We start from the raw sequence: 21,523 nt of genomic DNA, 5'->3' as shown, positions 1-21,523 counted from the left end.
AGGGTGGTGACAATTTGTTGGAAGAGGCCACCATGGTGAAACGTGAGGGATCCAAAGTGAGTGATCAGGTAGTTATAGGGGAGGAGATTGTACCTGGGATAAAAGAAAATAGCAAGAGGAAAAGGGTGCTGCCTGGAAGGTTAAGATTATGTAATATGAATTATCAGTCGAGCTTCTATTTTTGTGCTAGACAGTTAAGTTTTATTTATTTTGTTTGGTGCATAGGTTTCCTTTGTTCTAATTATTGGTGGTGCATGCTTTTCTATTTCTTGTTCTGTTTTGACATTGCAGTCCATAATAACACTCCAATATATAACCAAACTGGTCCCATAAGGCTTTGCAGCGGACTAACAAAATTGAAACGTGTGATTAAGCCTCCCCAAGAAGCTAACACAGTCACCATCTTATAGTGGGTTCTCCACACATAGGATTTTTTTTTATAAACTTTGTTTATTGAGTTTTCAACAAGAAAAAAAAAGGAAAACAAACAAGGTAGGAAGTGGCATTGTGGTGCAAAGCAAAATCGTTACAGTCATACAGCATAGATAGATCATGGCAAGTCAGCGGTTTTATACAGGGAAAGAAAAAACATTCATCAGGGTTAATACATCAAGTGTCATATAAGGGTAGCATCATATTGTCCTTATACAGTATAGGAGTGTCTCACGCCATTTCATCTCAACCAATGTCCAGTAAGCAATAAGTGATCTCTTAAGCATGTAGATGGTAAATATCATGAAGTCTTACCAATTAGGAGTCCATACTGCAATAAAAGTAGCCATTGCATTTAATCTGCAGCCATGTGGTGATGGCACTGCCCAATAGGTCAGACAGCCCCCATCTGGTCGTCACCTCCTGCCTGATCCCCGCACCCACCCGGATCAATGGGACCTTCTCCCTGAGCTAGCAACTATGTGACTAGAGGACCCCAAATGTCAGCAGGCCTGCTAGGAAGTGGGAGTGTTTCAGCAAAAGTGGCATGTTGGTCCTGACAATGAGTCATGTCTGAAAGCCAGTCTTTGAACTTTGGAGCCCTTCCACGTCCCCACCTGCATGCAACGCGGCGCTTTGCGAGAAGCAGAGCAATATCTAAGAGTTTCCTATTGGTTTTAGGAGCGTGGAGTGAGTATCCCACTAGCATTAGTAATGGATCAAAATTCATGGCGAGAGATGGAACGTCCCTCCAGGGGAGGAATCCCTTGTCACCGTAAATAACAAAAACTCGCTAGAGGGCATACTTGTCCAGATAAATGCACTGTTTCTTTTCCTGATAAAGCCACATTAGAAAACGTTTTCCTATACAGGGTGAAGGAACTATCCCTGTTTCTTCTCTTGTTCGCTTTATAGTAGAAGTGGTGTTCTTCCCTTCCCCTAACACAGTCACCTCTGAAATCAAAATGCTTACCCGTGCCTTTTTTGTTCTTCTCTTTTTCCCTCCTTCACCTGTTCTGAGGCGAGGAGACCGTGGCCTCTGTGGTGAAAGCCAATATCAGCCCCTTAAGAAGAGGATAAAGAAATACTTTCCTGAATAATTTGCTGTATCAATCTTGTAATAAAGCATCCTGAAACTTATTCTATCGAGTCAGTGACTGCTTTATCCTGCAAAACCCTACACATACTCTCCTGGTCTAGCCTGGGGCTATTAAAATGACTTGGGCCTGTTCTAACCTGACTTTCCTTAGAGCTTGAGGCAGTTGCAGAACCGTATACAGGAGACCTGAGCCCCATCGCAGTTGGAATGCATCTTAGCGACTTTCCTGGAAAAACTCCAAAGCACAGTAAAGTTGACACTGTGTTTTCACCAGTGGAACTAACCAGAGTACACCACAATGGTTAAAGATACCCTTTACCACCTGGGGGTAAAGATGCCACTGGTGATCCGTAAGCCGACATATGATGAGTTTTTCAGCTCTGTTATTCAGAGACATAAAGAGTTGGCTACTAGAAAGATATTCTGCTGGTCCAGTCACTTCCATAGGCGTGGGGTCTCCTAGCACAAGACTCTGGAACCTACTCTGCCCTACCTTTTATAGTACAACATGGTAGTCATGTTGTCTGTTGAGACTTACTCCAGCTTATCCTTAATTTATGGCAGGGCAGCTTTCAGTCCAAAATGTTGATGTGAATCTGGCTCTTTGCTTGAGACCAGAGGCCTTAAACTCCACCTCTTCCAGGTGACACTCCCAACCCAGCAATGTCACAACTGTGAAGTCTGGATAGGGAACAGAAAGTGGCTTGCTGCTGGTCAGGTTGGCACTTATCTGCCACCAAAGAATATCATGAGCCATCTCCTATGAGACCTGGGTGAGTTGGAGAGGCAGCCATAATGTTGGGTACACTGAAATCTAATGTTCCACTGCAGGACCTGCAAATGCCACCTGACATTCGAGACAAGGAGTATGCAGGAGGTTAGGAATCCTAGAAACTGCAGCACCATCCTCACTAGATCCAGAATTGAGCTGGAAACATCTGGATCATATTAAAAAATTTCCAGTTCACTGTGGTAGTGGAAAAGTCTTGAATGTTACCAAGACAGCCCCAATGAACGGAATCCCGGTGACACTTTGGCTAATTGATAGAAAACTTCAAAGATGGCAGGACTATGGCCATCGTCCAGAGGTGATCTATGGCTGACTGCCCCGAGCTTGTGTTGAGAAGCTAGTTGTCAAGGTACTGGATCACATGTATCCCGACTTTCAAAGGTGGCCAGTGACCACTGAAATTTCCGTGAACACACAAGGGACCGAGGGAAAGCTGAGGGGATCACTGCAAATTGGATATTTTCCAATCCCACTGAAACCTCAGATAATACCTGTGGGACTGTAGGATAGGTATATGAAAATATGTTCTTGACATTCCTGGGACACTATCAAGCCTCATGAGGAGAGAGCAAAAGGAATATGGGACAGGATAAGCATTTTGAATTTGTTTTTCCACAGGAAGTCATTCAGTGTACAAAAGTCCAGTATCGGCCTCCATCCTTCTTTGCTATGAGGAAGTAGCATGAAAAACACACGTCTCTATTTGAAGTCAGCACCGTTCTGAGGCGCGCTTGGCCTTGCAGCAAGATTACAGAATAGTCTGCGGACTGGGGGAAAACGTAGTGGGTATGAAATGAAAGTCAGGGCATAGTGCCTTTGAATGATTTGCAAGACCCATCTGTTTGACATGATAGTTCTCCAGCTGGGAGGAAACGTTGTATCCTGCCTCCTACTGGCTGAGCAAGAGCATGTGAGGGTAAGTGAAAGCAGCTGGGCAGTCACTGCAGTAGGGCGGAAGAGGAAGAGCTGAGCTGTCCCTGCTGTGCACATGGCCTCGGTCGCTGCCTTGACTTCTGCCCCAAAATGACTAGGCTTTGCTGTGGCACAGATTGAGAAGACATTCATTACTTTATCCAGGCTATCCTGTATTGGGCCAGCGGGCCCGAGAACGTCCGGGACACTGTCAAGATTTTGCTAGTCATGTTCCATAAAGCATAGTTGTACCTGCTAAGAGAGGACACCGCATTCAAGAATCCTAAGGCTAAACAGGCTAAACAAAACAATCTTTTTCCAAAGCGATTAGTATGTTTCGCTCTATCTAGAGGATTATCTAGAAAGGTAATGGAAGTTACATTACTAGTTGAGGCCTGTATGACCAGGCTTTCAGGTGTAAGGCGTCTTGTCAAACAAAATAGAGGTCATAAAGGGCCAGCTTATGTCACCTACCAAGAGGTCGACTCACCAGAGGGACCAAGCAAGGCTTGGATAAAGTGGTCACAGCCTCATGAATGGCAATGATGGCTTAGAAATACCTTGGAACTGGCAGAAAGACCGCAGTGAACATGTTTATCTTGGTTTCAACAATAGGCACCTGTAAATCAAGCACTGATCTTCGTGCAGCTACTGCCTACAAGGCACTTTCTTCCATTGGTGGCTCAAGTGGCGTGTCTAGCTCAGTCTCTGAGGATTAATCTAGCCCACTGGCATTTTGTAAATGTTGGCATAGCTCATCATCAAAATATTGAGGGGGAGCTGGTTGTCCACTTCTTTGCAATAGGTTGTTCATTTCTTTGTCAATAGAATCATGGGGAACATTTTGCAAACACTGATCCACGTCAGTTGATTCAAATAAGGTTGCCAGCCTCTGATAGTAGTGGCAGAGGTTGAGCTCAGAATCTGGCTGTGCCTTTGTGATCATATAGCATGACACAGGCCTGGAGTGAGCTACTGGCAACTCGGGCTTGGGCCAGCAAAGTCGGCATTGGAGTGGAAAGGATTGGCATGGTCCCTCTGACTGTAGTGGAAGTATTTGGCACAAGTCCCACAGGATAGTTTGTGGAGTAAGGGCCTGTCCACGAACGCCAAACTGGAGACCCTCATGGCTCTGTGGGACCAGAAGGTCTGGAAAAGCTGCAGCATGACCTCCTTGAAGTTCAAAGCGTGCTGCATGGTTGACGATGACCTTGGTAAATGAGAGCATGCCGGGGCCTACTGCAGGCTGGATCAGAGTTATGCAATTATGACGCATCCTTGACTTGCTGCAAGACTTCTAGGGGGAAAGGTACTTTACATGGGACCGACACTTGAAACAGGATAACAAACAGTGTTGCATTTTGGTGCATAATCTATTTTTCAACCGTAACCTCATACTAAGTGCAGAGATTTGCCTCCTATCCTGAATTGCCTTCGGGTGCAAGAGGGCAGATTTAGCACACAACTTTAGATTCATGACTGGAACCCAAACACCAAAAGCACACATTTTCCTGGTCTGTCACCAACATCCGCTTCCTGCAGTCATGACTGGGGTGGGGGGGATCCAGATTCATGGTGATGAGTGTGAAAAGAAAGGAACCGGCATTCATGTGCAGGGGTGACACTTATGTATGCTCCACTCTGTTACTTCCAGGGAGAAAAGAGTCACCACAAAGCCACATGGGTCACCGATCAGCATGCTGGAGCATTGCTGAGAAAATTCGCCCGATGCAGTGAGACGTCTTGGGATAATTTTAAGGTGAGGAATATACAGTTAGAAATATCCATCAGAAATTGTCTCTATTGTCTATGGGCTAATTAAAAATGTTCAGAACAGTAAACACAAAGCATTGTTTTGTCACTAAAAGTTCAGTGAAGACAATCGGGCCAGATTTATCAATCATTCACATAACGCAATGCAGCAAGACAAAGTGCTGCGTGAACGGGAGAGGGTGATCTGCTGGCGCTGATGCACAATCTACTGCCAATGCAGGCACACTTGCTTTATGATGAAAGTGTGCCTGCATTGTAGGCAGCATTGTTTTTGTGCAGGAAGGAACACCTTCCTGTTCAAAAACAATACTCTGAGGCTTTTTCCTCTCTCTAAGCGTGCTGCAGAGTGCAGACTGCAGATCTGTCTTGGGCTTGTGGCAAGACTAATTCCACGCCTCCGGAGCTTCAATCAATCAGCATTTGTATAGCGAGCTAATCACCTCGGGGGTATCAAGGAGCTTGATTGCACTGCTTAGAAAACTGCCTGTACATTGGCAAGCACAAACACCCTTTAGCATCGGTGATCAGCAGAGTGTGCTGATGACGGAACTGGGAATCCAACGCTAGCTGAGACAGATTTTTGGCCGCGTCCCACCAGCGTGATTACCGAGGCTCGTCAGGTAGGCGTGGCGACGTAGGAGAGCGGAGAGGCTGTCGGCGGTGGGTGCACGGTGCACGAGGGTTGCTGCGCCAAGAGCCGGAGATAAGCCGGAGACGAGCGAGGCAGGCAGGGGCGCAGTGAGATGCACAGTCCTGCAGCTGAGACCGACTGAGTCGCGGTAAGGCTGCAGTGCGACAGTGTGTTACTAGCACATGCAAGGGGGTTGAAGGGGTTGACTGGGAGGCAAACTCTCGCACTACCGCCGGTTCCCCAAGACTCTCTGGCGAGTGGGCGGTCTCCTCTCTTGTCCCCCCCCATGTGCTTACTGTTCACACTTGCAGCTCCACGCGCTTAGAGCTCCTGAGTTCTTTCACCGAGTTCTCCCACTAGCTCTCACCAGCTGAGCTCCTGTTGCCTCCGCACCTGCTGTGCTCCCGCTCCTGCTGGGGGCTCTCGGCGGGCGTCTCAATCTCCTAGCGCCCTCTGCCTTTAGTCACCCCTCACCCGTTGCTCGTCGCCCAGCTTGCTCACGGGAACTCACCAACTCTGGGGCTGCTCCCCTTGCCCTCTATCTTTGAGCCAGCCCGGGCCCCGACCCCCTTGCCTAAACCCTGCTGGCTCCACCCCACCCCCAGGCCTTGAGGCGCTTGCTCTCGTTTCAGAATTTGCATAGCACGTAGCCCCAGTTGTCCAGTTGTCCTTGGATCTCGGTCCGACTTGGAGAGGCGAGGTGGTGTCAGCAGTCAGGGTCGGAGGGGCCCCGAGCAGGCGGGATTGGGTGAGCAGGGGGGTGCCATTGCTACACACCCATATAGCCACACAGCGTGCAGTTACTGCACACAGCTCCTAATGCCCTGAAGCCCGAATCCTAATAATCTCGCCGCCGTAATAAAGTACCAGTGGCGTAGGATCTGAGAGCTAATAAAAGACCCCAAGCCCAAGCCCTCTCTGGAACAATGAGATCAGGAAAAGAAAGGAAATATACAGCACCCAAACAAAGGAAACCCAAACAACCTGATGCTGCTGAGGTCTTGGCCAATGTTAACCACAGATTAAAACCTCAAAAAAACCCTAAACGTATGGGATTTTTTTAGAAAAACGTCATTAAAGACCGTGGAACTGCCACAACCACACCGCAATCTCTGGAGGCAATCACCATCACAACACAGGCTCAATCAGGGTCGACTCACTTGGCCCCGGCGCACCATTGGTCACCAGAAACCACGATGGCAATTGAGCCATCTGAAGTCTACATTTTTGGGTCTACTCATACCAACCACAACAGTAAAAACCCTCAATCTGCCCAACTCCAATTAGGCAAGTCTTTCGTGTCTCCCCCAGAGTCACCACAAACCCAGCCGAAGGACATCATGCGCTCACCAGAGGGCATCTCAGCGTCGACGCATCCCACCGCCACTTTTATCCGCTTAGCGACCCCGTCTAAGCCCTTTGCGGCCTCCCCTCAGCAAACAACGATGGCGCAAATCCATGGGCAAGCCAACCCCGTGTATTTTAACAGTAGCCAACTATCCTCAACCCCACAAAAAATAATCACTTCAGCGGCACCACCAGTTCTGAGTCCCCCGTACATGTTATTTTCGCCATTCGGACAAACAAAGGACCAATTGCAACCCCAGCCAGCACCACCTGTCTTGAACGATCATTTTGTGTCAGACCTGTCTCTTCTCTACAAAACCACCCAAAGTTCGCCCAAGCCCAGTTCTACCTCAAACGAAAAACTAAACATCGAAGAAAACACCGCGACCAGTGCTTAGCCACAACTCCTACAGACCCTTCAACAAACTGTTAATGCTCTCAACTATCATTCTGTAAAACTGGAGGTGCAGGTTGACCTACTAAACACCTTGGCACTTTTCACGTCTGGGATCGATAGCAAATTAGATAAACTTAACTCTCTAATTTTAAGGGCGCAAGCCTCGACGAAGCTTGCCCAACCAACTTGCTACTGCTCCCCAATCATAGACTCTCTTTCTCTGCTCCCAGAATGCCTAACCACTGTTATAAGGGAAGTCAAGTGGCTGAGGGGAGGAAACGTCTTCACCAAACCGCCATCCCCTACACAGCAAGGATATAAAAAACCCATTGAGGTTCCTGTTAACCAGAACGCATATATAAATGAAGGGGAGGCGCCAAATACAGGAACAATCACCGGCTCAACGAACCTGAGCGGACAACCCCGGAGTGCTCAAATCCAACCAAATCTGACGGTTGAAAACGGTCTCCCACTGACACCAACCGGGCCTGTAACCAGGTTTGACCTACCAGAGCCCAGGCGAATAAATAGCCCTGTTCCTCAGACCGCTCTAACAGTGGTGGTTCCTCCAGGGTCTCCCCGACCATGTAGTAAGTGAGAGCGTATACGCCTGTGCAAAGCCAGAAACAAACTAAGGGCAAACTCCAATGTGGCCCACCAGGAACTTTTTCCTATCTTTAAGAAAGCTGAAAATAAAAAATCTCCTACTAAAACCAGTGCAGCAGAGCAAACAAAAAACCTCATCGGAGTCACCCCAGAAACAATCACCCAAGAACCATTGAGGAGCCCACAGGATCAAAGTAAACAAACTAAGGCCCTAGAAACAGCCCCAGAAACAGCTAAGGGCAGTGCTCTTACAGAAAATATAAGGGCGAGCTCAGAGAAGGCAAGCAAAATCGGGCCTAAGACGGTACCAGGAAAACCCAGGACACCGATGGCTCTAATTCCTCCTGGAAAGGAAAATACAACGTCAAGATTACATTTCTTCAAAACTATCTGCAATGACCCGACAACCCTGATCAGTTACAACCCACATTCGAAGAGGGTTTCTCAACGACTGTCACAACAGTTACACGAAATTAAACCAGATAGGATAGTCGAAAATTCCGACACCAAGTCCATAAGTGCACCGGAGTCAAGCAAAAATGACCTATCGTGTCATCAGATTTTACTGGCCCCTGAGTACAAATCTAAAGGGCGGCACGACATCCTCAATAGATCCAATCTGCTAAAACTAGCGGAAGGCATCCAGGGGCTAGCAGGATTGGTCACGAACAACATAGAATCCATTGAATTCCTCCCCCCCCCCCCGAGGTAACCAACCCTCTGAGGTCACTGTGGCGACTTTTTCATCGGCCAGCTGGGTAGGAGCTTTTCTCGAACAGAAAACCATTCTGCGGAACTCGGGAATTAGAGTGTACCCCTACTCTACGCCAGGATATCCCATTTCCCTGTTAAACAGATCGTCTCCACCCAGTCAGCTGGCCATAACCAATACAACAGAACGTGCAAGACCCTACTCTGTTCTAAAAAATGCCTCAGGGTCTGACGTCGAATCTAAATGTCCCGCAATAGCTGGAGACAACGTAGAATTAAACCACAGCTGGGGCTGGCTGCCAGCAATTTTGTCCTCAAATCACTTAAATTGACCGCCTGCGGCTGAAATTCTCGCAGAAAAACACAATCCCTCCGGAAAACCTCTCTCAGTGGCTGTCCCACAGCACAAAATAGATAATAGGCAAGGACGGCTGCCCTTCTTATTGTGTTCATGGAACATCAGTGGTCTCCATCAAAAAACCTCAAATGAAGTCACTATGGCCTTCTTGTGTAAACATACAGCAATCACTCTACAGGAAACCTGGGCGGTAGAGGGCCGCCCCATAGAAGGATACATCGAATTTTGGAAACCAGCACTCAGGGACAGCTGCTATGGTCATCCTAAAGGCGGTTTGTCCATATACATCTCTAATAATTTAAAAGGTGCATTTAATCAATTTCATTTCAAAGAAGATTGGCTACTAGGGGTTAAAATTAACCTGTGGAGGAGGCAGCGTCTGCTCCTCCTCATAAACGTGTACATCAACCCCAGCATCCGTACAAAAAAAGACCATCTGGCCCCACTCTGTGAAATTATGAAGGACATCGCCACTGAATACCCCAATTCGGACCGTATTGTCACGGGGGATTTCAATACAAACTTATTTCAAGGGAATGCAGCAGACATGGAAGGGCCTGACATGACTAACATCACTGAGGCTATGACCCAATCGAAACCTCCGATGCCAACCACAAACATATTAGGTGAGCTCTCCGTGATGAGATTTTATAATGCAGGCTACCTGGTAGTGAATGGAAGGTCAACCAGCGATACACCTCCAAACTGGACCTGGTCGAATGGTAGCAAAAAATCTTACTTAGATTTTACTATTTGCAACTCAGAACTACTGTTTAATCTGGACAGTTTTTGTATCCATCAACGGTCTGAAAGCGATCACAGGCCGCAAGTCATTTCCTTCATCACAATTCCAAAATCCCATAAAACGGCTTCTATAACCTACAAGGGAATACACTCAGAAAACTTAAAGCGCCTCAAATGGAGTGAGTTTAACAGTCAGAGCGTTTTAAAAGCTAGCAAGGATTTTATAACAGGTAGTCTTGATCAAGACGCCCCCCGACAGCGAAATGGTCGCAGCTGTATCTTCATCTGATCAGCTCTTATCCAGTGACTGTGCAGGGCCCAAACCGTACTCCATCAGTAGGGGCCACAGCCTCCACCGTCATAAAATCATTAAAGAGAACGAGAAACAATGCATTGAGGTCGCTCTCAAAATCTCCGGGGAACAGTGCTTTTCTTGCTACATATCACCATGCCCAAAAAGCACTCAGGAGGGCAGTCTCCCAAGAGAAAAAGGCTCAGGAAACTCAATATTGGGTGAAATTGGTGTGGGAAAGCAAGCAAAAAAACTCAAGGAAATTTCGGTCTCTTGTTAACCGCACCAACCTGAACTTAAACTACGGTTCAGAGAATATCCAGGAAGCAGAATGGGCATTATACTTAACGGACCACTTTCAGGCACAAGATCACTATGAATGTACTAGATCATTCAGGGCCCACGGCATTGGCGTGGGCGTATCACCGATCACTCCCTCCGATACAATACAGGGGTGTACCTCAGTATATGAACTAACTGAAGAACGAGTAGTCAAAGCAGTGACAAAAGGGAGACAAGATGGAGCTCCAGGCCCGAATGGCCTGCCACAGAGGCTATTTAAATCGGACATCCCCTTTTGGTCCACGGTGCTACTAAACCTCTTCAACTATACTCTGAGGACACTGACAATCCCGGACTCATGGCGGGGCGCAATTATTCACCCCATCCACAAAGCTGGATCACAAGCCGCACCGAACAATTACAGATTAATCGCTCCTCTGGACATAGAGGCGAAACATTATGCAGGGCTCATCCTGGAGGACCTCAGGCAATGGGCAAAGGACTACGATCTGATCCCTCTGAACCAAACAGGGTTTGTTGCCAATTCAGGAACTATGACCAACTTACTAGCAATCTCCACTACCATCGATAAATCCTTCTCAACATCTAGGATGGCCTTTTGCTGCTTTGTCGATTTCAAAGCAGCATTTGATAGAGTGCCCAGGGCGGCACTCTGGAAAAAACTGAGCCAGTGGGGAATTCCAGATAATATCCTGAACCCTATCATTCAACTGTATTCTAACACATGGGTTCAAGTGAAGCTAGGGTCCGGCACGCATCTCTCGCGAAAAATCATGACCTCACGTGGTGTCAAGCAAGGATGCGTGCTGGCCCCCCTTCTCTTCAACCTATTCATTGCCGACCTGTCAAGTACCCTAGACAAGGTAAACAGTCATCCGCCCAAAGTAGGAGGTAGGACATTAAGTAATCTTCTATATGCCGATGACCTGGCCCTGTTTAGCCTCACCAGAGTAGGGTTACAAAGGCTCCTTGACGCATTATCGCAATACACGATCGGCAATCAATTAGAAATTAATATGGAAAAAACCTTGATAGTTCCATGGTCAATCAATAAAATAAGTCTTTCAATTGGCCAATCATATAAATATTTAGGTGTCCATTTGGACTCTAGGGGCTGTTTTACAAAGCAGAGAAATGTGATCGCAGCCAAAGCCACGGCCCTCGTGGTATCCCTGGCCAAGCTATCGAAGAAACTTTCAGGTCCAACCTTTTCCCCTCTATTGGAAGTTCTTAGAGCAAAGATCGGGCCCACACTTTCATATGGTATAGAGATTTTTAAAGGCAAAATGAACACTGTTTTAAATAAACACACAACTAAAATCTATAAAAAAGTACTTCATTTGCCGAGTTCCACATCCCCGGCTCAGATTAGATTAGAGCTGGGATTAATCAATTATGAAGCTTCCGAAGTTGGCACATATCTCAAGCTGTGCCAATAAACTAAGACGGGCAGAACCAGGTACCCTAGAATCTCTAGTGTGGAAAGAAATTAACGAGATCAACCCAGGGGCATCATTTGGCCACCTTTTGAATGATTACATCTATCAAATGTCAGCCGCCGACCTATGGGCTCTTAACCCCAGTCAGACTGTTTTTAAAAACACAATCAAAAATGTGTAAAACTGAAATCCCTGGCTTTAGATAAAACTCTTTTCACGAAACGCAGCCATTCCTGGGCAGTAGTCAACTCCTATAAAGGATTATCCCCTGCTACCTACCTCTCCACGACATTCTCACTCTACTTGAAGCGCTGTCTGATTGCCCTAAGAATGGGAGATTGGCTCTTTCTTCAAAACCTACCCACCTGGCGTCGCAAGAAGGAGTCAGCAACAGAAACATTCTTGCATGTGCTCTGTATCTGCCCTTCCCTCAACTTTCAACGCAGGTGTCTGCTTAGGCCAGAATGGAACAGGTTGGGAGTTCGGACTTGTAGGCATGCCATTATTGCTGCTCTGTCCTTGGATAACATTGTTTTAAACATAAAACTGGCCAAATTTATTCAGCAATCATACCACTATTTAGATAAAATGGACACTGCTAAGGCCTCATTGCTCACTGCTCAGACTGAACATGAATTTTAATAGAACTTGTAATGACTGCAAGGGCCAATTCACAATCTGTAATGTTTTAACATGCATGCCTACGGTCAAATTTTATTCTTTTCACTCTTTTAATCATTTCTCATTTATAAAACTGTACATAGTGTGACTTGAGAATCCTTTTAAAGATATGTTTTATATCTAAATAAAGAATTATTCCCCCCCGAGTGCGGCACCCTTAGAATGAAGAAACAATGAGGAGAAATAAAGAAATGCGGCGCCACTGGGAAGGTGTAGAATTTTGACACATTTCCAGGTTAACCAGTCTTGGTAAATCTGGGAATGCACCAAAATCCATTGCTAGATGAGTGGGAACACCAACACTCCACCCTTGGAATGCATTCCCAGGGCAGAGTAACACAAGGCAGCGACTTGGGCTGCCTTGTGTTACTCCAGATTTACCATGCAAAGCAGGGCCACACAAGGTGGTCTTGCGTTGGTTGGTAAAGCTGACTTTAGCATTGCATTCTCTTGCAACACCATGCATGATGCGAGGACAATTCAGTACTATGATAAATCTGGCCCTCAATGCCTAAAGCAAATGTAATTCTTAACATTGTCAAAATGTGTGGTCCGCAGCAATGGAAAAATTCTCGTGCTCAACTATCGGCAACCTTTACTTTGTATTGGGAGTGCAGGATAACACAAAAGTTATTGATTTGCATAGGTTCAGTCCCTCCTCTGCCACGTAGTGCATCTTTTATTCAAACAGAAGACCTATTTAAGTGGGGCATAGGGAATTACAATAACAACCGTCTTGTAGCAGAAAATTATTTGTTACCTTACTTGTCTAAATTGTACCAGAAAAATAGATTCCACCAATACTTTACAATGTTCCACTTCCCTGTTATCAATTATTTTTTGTGTAACAAAAAAGTGACATTACTTTTCAATGAATCCTTTACAAAACTGTCTCAAGAGGTGTATAGACTCGATATATTATATAGTCACAATAAATGTTTTATGTACCAATGTATAGTGGTTGCATGAGAGTTACATAAAATGAACAGAATTAAAGTACCTGGCTTCAAATAATCTATACACTTTTACAAAGAAACTTTCAAGATCGAAGTCACAGAAGATTGAAGAACAAAATACTAGTTCCATGACAGAAATGCTATATATTTATTGTTAAAGGGTCTTTTACAGTCTGGTGGATGCTGGAGATTCGCCAAAAGGTGAGGGTGTCTGTCGATCCCCATTTCAACAGTATGCGTGGCTATAGATTTTAAACGCTAACTTTTGCCAATGTCACGCAACAACCAAATTCTAAATAGTCCCCATAGTATTCTCAGTCTTAATGACATGTAGGCTGTCTTCTCCACACGAATCAATACTGCGTCTACAGAGTTATGATCGAACTCCTAATTTTATCATTATACAGCAAAACATCTCAGTGACAGAATAATCCAAATTCTTGCTTTTGCGCAGATTGCACATATTATTAGAACATTCTTGCTTCCTGAACCTGTAATCGTTATCACCGAAAAGGGAAAGAAAAAAATGTAAATTAAAACTTGAAGAGATCAATGAAGTGCTGAGGAGAAACCGACATGAAGCAGCTGTCTGGATCATTAGCAGTACAGGGATGACCTGGATCCTGGAAAAAAGGCATGAAGAAGTTCAGAAAAACAAAGACATTCTACAAAAGCAGTAAAAGTACACTATAAGTATAAACCCCCCACCCCAGCGCCTTGAGACCCTCACGGGTGAGTAGTGCGCTTTACAAATGATATGATTGATTGATTGATTAAACCTGATACGTACCTAAGCGTTAGCAACACAGTTGATCTGTTCTGCTTTTTTTACTAAGAAATTTGACAGATGTAATGAATGTTTTCTTCTATTTCAGAGTGTACTACTCTTTTTTTTTTAAATATCTAAATCAATTTCACAGGGAAAATGCTTGCAACATTTATACTTATATGCATTAAGATCACATTATAAAATACGGATCTTGGGGAAATTCTATAGGATCTTTCTAATTACAAACTGTCAATACTGCCACCACCTAGTTGTGAGGCTAGAAAACAGCGGGCTGGCTATACTGCTCATGTGCATACATCTATATGTATTCCTCTCCAGCTCACATACTCAGAGCACCTATTTAAGCTTTATACAACTGATGTTTGGCCATGTCCAATGCTAAAGGAAACATAGGATAGACACTATTTGTTGTGAACTGACAATATTCGAGCCAATACAATGGTAAAACAGTTTACTTATGACCATAACGGGAAACAATCTAACTTAGCTGCATACCTTATGAGTTCATACTGCAAGTCCCATAAATGAATGAGTAGGCCGCCTGGCTCCAAAATTCTAAAAACAGGCTTCCCTTACTCAGGTAAACTTCTTTATTAGGGTCGAGCCTGCAAGAGCATGTGCCAGCACGTGTCTCACTTGTGGGACATTGCTAACAAAAAGGGTTTGGAGCCGGCCCGTTGCTTCCCATTTGTTAGCTTGTATGGCACTCTTCTTTCCAGCCTCGTTATTTATCGAGGCAGGTCTAATATTATTTCAGTTCCTTTCTGTAGAGCAGGGACCAAACACTGATTAATTCAACTTAATCAGTGCCCATCCGCTGCTTCCAATGTGGTTGAGGTACTATTTTTTCCTGTTTTAACTTTTAGTGCCCAGCAATAGAAAGCGTGTGACAAACATGCCCACCAGGACAAACACAATTGCAAAGATTTATTTTCTATAGTTAACTTTCTTTTATTTTGACAATTTATTATTCTCACTTTGCGCTCATGTTTTCTTTTGTTTCTGTTCGTGGACGCTTTTCTCAAAAGAGGAGGATTATCTTATTGGAAAAGCGACATTGTTTGTTTCTTTCTTATGTGTGCTCCGAAATGATGCTTTAACATATTCGTGCCGTACACTCCAATCTGCCCCATGCCAATCCACCCCACACCAATCCGTCTCCTCTCAATACAATACACCCCACCCCAGACCAATCCAACCCACTCCAATCCAATCCAATCCAAACCACTCACCCCAATCTACTCCAGTTATTCACACTCCAATCCTCCCAACCCACCCCACTTTGTTTTGGATTGGAGTTGGGCAAATTGGATTAGAGCAATCTGCCCGCTCCAATCCAAAACAATGTGCCCCACTCAATCCAAAACAATTAACCCCACTCCAATCTTCTGCACTCCAATTCAAAAGTCTGCCTGCTCCAATCCAAAACAGTAGGCCCCACTCCAATCAGGCCCTTTCCAATCCCAAACAATCTGCGGTACTCCAATCCAAAACAATCTGCCCCACTCCAATCCAAAACAAACTGCCCCACTACAGTCGGCCCCAGTCCAATCCATACCAATCTGCCCCAGTCCAATCCAAACCAATCTGCCCCACTCAATCCAAACCAATCTGCCCCACTCAATCCAAACCAATCTGCCCCACTCAATCCAAACCAATCTGCCCCACTCAATCCAAACCAATCTGCCCCACTCCAATCCAAAACAGTCTGCCCCACTCCAATCCAAAACAGTCTGCCCCACTCCAATCCAAAACATTCTGCCCCACTCCAATCCAAAACATTCTGCCCCACTCCAATCCAAAACATTCTGCCCCACTCCAATCCAAAACAATCAGCCCCACTACAATCCAAACCAATATGCCCCATCTCCAATCTGCCCCACCTCAATCCACAACAATCTGCCTGACACCCAGTCCACAACAGTCAGCCCCACTCTAATCCATCACACTCCAATGCAAAACAATCAGCCCAGCTCCAATCCAAAACAATCCACTCCAGTCTCTCTCACCCTAATCCACACACTCCAACCCAATTCAACTACTCTAGTCCACCCCAACCCACCGCAATCCAATTCACCCCACACCAATCCAATCTACTCCAATCCAGCCCAGTCCAATCCACCCCAATCCAATCCCCTCATCCCAATCCACCCACTCCATCCAAATTCATTTAACTCCAATTCACCACAATCAACCCCCACCCCACACCAAACCAAGCCAATCTACCACGCTCTAATCCAAGCCAGTCCACTCCCTCCCCAAACCACCACACTCAATCTAAAACAATCTGCCCCACTCCAATCCAAAATATTCTGCCCCACTCCTTTCCAATCCAAACCGATCAGTACCTCTCCAATCTGCCCCACTCCTATCCAAAACAATAAGCCCCACTCCAATCAAATCCACCTCAATCCAATCCACCTCACCTCTTTTCTAACCACCCACTCCAATCTACCCCTCGACCCCAAACCACTTCAATCCACCCACTACCTGAATCCACTCCATTTTATTCCACCCCCTCCACTCTAAGCCACTTCAAGCTATGCCACTGCACTCTACAACACTCTCAGCCACTGAACTCTACTCCCCTCTATGACACTCTAATCCCCCTGCAACAACAAATCCAGTCTGTCACATTCTTCTCCTCTCACTCCACTCTAAGACGCTCCACGCCAGTAACATTTAGCCATGCTGATCATAAGCCACATTGGTGTACAACATGGCAAAAAACAGATGCCAAAAGCCACTAGCTTTTGTATAGGCGAGACCTATTGGCTTTGCTAACGCTTGTTTCCTCTGGTGCTCAGTAGTATAGGGAGTAACCATTTTTTCTTGTGATAATAACTCTGCCTAGAAGCCTTTTATGTCCTATTTAGTGTAGTGAAACCTGTATTTGCTAGGCAGAATTGTCCTAGGGAGAGACGACTATTTCATTTTGATTCTGACTGCCATGGAGTCAGTGCTCCTCCTGAGGAAAAGTTGATGACCTTACTCCAACTTAGTAAATAAAATCTTGGAGTGACATCCCACTAGATAACTTTTCTATTGAAAATTAGACACTTATGTGGGATGTAATGTGCTCGATGGTGTCTTTCTTTTCTTCAAGTTACTACTACTACTACTACTTGCTTGATTGTGTATTTTTTTTCTTCAAGGTACTACTACTAATAATAAGACTAATACACAGGTGATACAGGTAATACACAGGTGGAGGTTTACATGGACATAACTGTTGCATTATTTTTGCTGACTGGGTTCTGCCATGTTTTCCATAAAATACTTTGGGGTAAGACGGTTGCAGAAAGGAGCATATAAAATAAGTGTTGATTGAATTTATTCAATTTAAATCATTCATTCAGGAGGACCAATGTCATTTTAGGAATTCGGGTGAAGAAAAATAATGAACCCCTTTATGAACGATCTTTAAGTGAAAACACTTTTTAAGTGATGTAAAGATGTTGAGACAGAGAAGCAGTTAAAGGAAAATGTTCTTTATACACAATCAGCCTTGGGTATTGTGGCCTATCTGGTCACTACTGTAAGAACAACACTGGCCAGGAAGGTAAGTTGGACATGTATTTGAGAGCCAGCTGGTAGCATCCGCACACTGGCAATCCCTGCTACCTTCCACCACCACAATCCAGAACCTATGGCATGCCGTTATCTAGACACAGGTAACCTGGATACCACATCTCCCCTCTTTGCCACAACTACAATAACTTCATAATTAATACAATACATAAGCACTATACTACTAACAGGTTGTTGTATGCAAATACAATTGGAAAAATGTATACTTTCAAATTGATACCACACTAGACTTAATAATTGAAAATATGTGTCATATAAACTTTGGAGGATGACACATACAAATTGTGGCTGACTCTGGGTCACCATATTCAACTGTGCAACTTTCAGTGTGGGAGGGCAAGTTCACAGCAGTGTTAGGTGACCATTTGAACCCAACAGACGTATACCCAGTTACTTTTAATGGAGAAAGGATCACTATTCTCGGGTTCAAAGAGGTTCAGTTTGAATTTAAAAACTGGATACCCAAGGGAACTTCCATGTAGCAGAAATAGGACCATCTGTACTTGGGTGGGTGGATCAGTGACTGTTAGACATTCCCCTTAACCCCAATAGTGGAGACCAGGTAAGGCTACTTAGTGAATCGACAGTGCTTACAGAGGAGAAGGTTAAGAATACATTTCTGGGCTTATTTTCCGGTAAATTAGGGAAAATTAATGGGTTTGTCTACAAAATAGTTTGAAGGAGGGAGCAGTGCCAGGTTGTCATAAAGTGAGGAATATACCCATAGGTGTGAAGGAGAGAGTTAAAGAGTTGGATGCTTTAGAGAGTAAAGGCATAATAGAACCTGTAGAGACCCAGAATGGTTGACTCCCCTGGTCATGGTGTAGTGAGGATACGGGTTCAACTGCAGCCATTACTATGTTAGCATACGTGAGGTAAATGCTTAAACGCCATTTTGCTGCTTTTGCACACAACACTATATGGCTCTAGTTAAAAACCTGCTTGTACTCCTTCACATGAGAACGGTCTGTTTTTCACAATTCTAGGGGCGCTCTGTGCCTTCAGTCAGCACAGCGCGTTCGAGGTCGAATAACAATGTATGCTGTTAATTCATGTTGATTAGTCCCACGCACATTAGACATAACACAAAATGCAACTGCTCAAGCTCAAATTCGGGTGCTTTTAATATTGCATTACATGCATGAGGATGCACTTGGAGACAACCTTTCCAACCTCGAGGAGCTGTCCTTGTCCTGGGATGTGATTCATTCCATCTGATCTTGGAGGCATGGGATCCACCGTCAAAGCCTAGAGGTCTTCTATTATTAATTAAAACTAGCTCCTAGCACGGGGAGGGGGGGTAACTGCACTATAATTCTGTTTCCACTGTCATTTATATTATGATTTCCCCTTTTATGTTTTATGGAATTGTAACAATGCAGATCGTATTATTACTACGCATCTGTTTGTTAGTATTGGGGAAAGTACTGCATCTTAGAGCACATTAGTTAAAATAAACATGTTAAACTATTCTGTGTCTCTGATTACTGACATTGTGGACTGGTAAGAGAGCTAGAACGAAAGAGTGTTCTTGATTCCCACTATTCCTAAGAGTTTCCTCAGTCGCATGTTCTAGGTTGTCTGATCATTGGTAGTTTCGCAGTAGCACGGAGAACGAATGAGAAACTAATGCTAGTCGGATTGGGGTTCTGGGAACTGAGGTGGGTTTTTTGGTACACCAGAATACACCGAGGTCCTGGTTTCCTGCGCATCGTTCTGTGCATGAGCAGAATCCCTGCAACAATGGCTTGGAAACCTGATGGCCGTTTATGGCTTTTCATTGACTCCCAGACTGTCTCTCTCCTCCCCTGATGCCACGCTGTGCTCGTGCCATGCCCACACGCGTCTCACACCGGAAGGAGCTGGTGGTTGGAGTCAAGGTTATGTTCATCAGGGGTGCTGTGTTGCTGGTAAAAATTGGAATGCAAACCACTGGGGTAGATCTGACCCGGTCTCATATCAGTGCAAGTCGTGAAGCTCGTGCGGAATGAGGGCTGGAGCAGAATCTAGCTAATTGAAGTTTCCTGATAGTCTTCTGGTGCCGTAGCTGCTGATGCGGTCGCTATTGATCTTGACACTGCCACCTTGTCTTGCATTCGTGTCGCCACCACGCATGGCTCGCTTGTGGAGATGGCAGGGCGACAGGGGTTTGGTTCGGTGCCAGATGTGGTGCAGCTACTATACCTTTGCTTCCTCTTTGCTTCCTTTGTGCTCCACGTGTCCTCAGACCATATGTATGTGACTTTTGGCTCTTGAGATCTCTGCATCGTTGCTGTATTTACGTGGATGGATTGGATTGTCAGTACCTGTTTCTTGGATTCTGGACACTATTCACTGGGCTTAATTAATGAATCAAGCAATTGTCCTACTTGCATTAAGTGATCTCTGAAGCTTCCGGTTATATTGAAAACACAGCTCCTGCATGTGGGTGGTGGTTGCGGCGGTGGCTCATCAAGATGAGGGGAGGTGGTAAGTTGTTAATTGCTGCTGTGCTATGTAGCTGTGTTGTAGTCTGCATTGCCATTTGATCAAACACATTCCTGGCATTGTTCTTTAATTTGTCATTGATTTTGACTTTTACCCTGACCTACACGCTCACCCTCACCTTGTTGCTTGAAGAGCCTGCTTTGTGCCAACGGCTTGTCATTAATTGGGGTGGTCCTACAGAGAAGACCTCATGGGCAAGCGTAAATGCACAGAGGGGGCAGCCCCCTAACAGGACAACCTCAATAGATCTAATGCTTTAGAGGACGATCTGGGACGTAGCTGCTTAAATTGAGCTAACTGAGCGGAGTCTCTAAATAGGCTCAAAGGATCTTGCACAATCACTGCCTGACCCCCCGCACCCCTGTGCAACCGCTCCATCAGGAATCTAAAACTTCTCCGCCAGGCCAGAAATGCCTATGACCGCCACGCAGCTCTTAGTATATGTAAAACCAACACCTGAGACTGTGTGGTGTATTTAATCAGTAGATACTTGTCGGCAACATGGTATATTAGGTCAGATGCTTTTTAAAATAGTAGGCATATTTCTTGCACACTTAATGTCCTGTCTCAATTGTATTTATGATTGGTGTTGAACCCTTTTTATTGAGGATTTTACTTGCCTTCTTTGTAAATCGTTTTAGCTTTGGGATGCTTCTTCTGAAATTTTTTTAGCAATTTTTATTTTAATATTATAAATCTTAAAAATATGATCAGACTTGTATTATTGCACCGTAATTTCCAACACAATTTAGTATTACCTAGAAAAATGTTCTCAAAATGAATATGCACGTTTTTTATTATATCTCGATTTTAAATGGTTTATAATATACTTTTTAGGGTTTCATGCGAACGAAATAAAGGCAATCTGATGATGACCTCAAGGACATGAATAAAAACATAGGGCCTGATTACAATAGCGGTGAACCCACCACTGACAGGGTTCACCACCCTCGTGGGGCCGTTTTCCACCCGCCAGATTGTAATGGTGGGCAGAAAGCCTGACTGACACGGTTCAGATTGCCTGTTGGACCATCCTGCATCCCCATAATGGTGGCCTGATTGGGATGCAGGATCCCCTCCAGCCTTTCCATGGCAGTTCTACCGCCATGGAAAGGCTGGCAGGGATGTACTTTGCGGGTCCCCCTTGACCAGGAGCAATTTGTGTATGCATTTGGGGGGCACCT

At 45.1% G+C, this 21,523-nt stretch overlaps 1 protein-coding gene across 6 annotated transcripts in view; it reads right to left on the bottom strand.

Annotated features, from left to right (window-relative positions):
- Nucleotides 1-430: 430 nt before the first annotated feature.
- The window catches only part of FBXO25 (F-box protein 25), an 823,789-nt gene continuing 802,696 nt past the window's right edge, over nt 431-21,523 (bottom strand). For all 6 annotated transcript variants that reach the window (XM_078647893.1, XM_078647895.1, XM_078647897.1 and 3 more), the window contains one exon: nt 431-14,094. In XM_078647893.1, coding sequence (XP_078504019.1) covers nt 14,005-14,094 — 90 coding nt within the window. In that variant the 3' untranslated portion in view covers nt 431-14,004. The remainder of the gene's footprint in view (nt 14,095-21,523) is intronic.

This window comes from Lissotriton helveticus, chromosome 6 (assembly GCF_964261635.1).
Source record: "Lissotriton helveticus chromosome 6, aLisHel1.1, whole genome shotgun sequence".
Classification (NCBI taxonomy): Eukaryota; Metazoa; Chordata; class Amphibia; order Caudata; family Salamandridae; genus Lissotriton; species Lissotriton helveticus.
The sequence above is the reverse complement of the archived record's forward strand: the minus strand, read 5'-3'. Positions and strand labels throughout refer to the sequence as shown.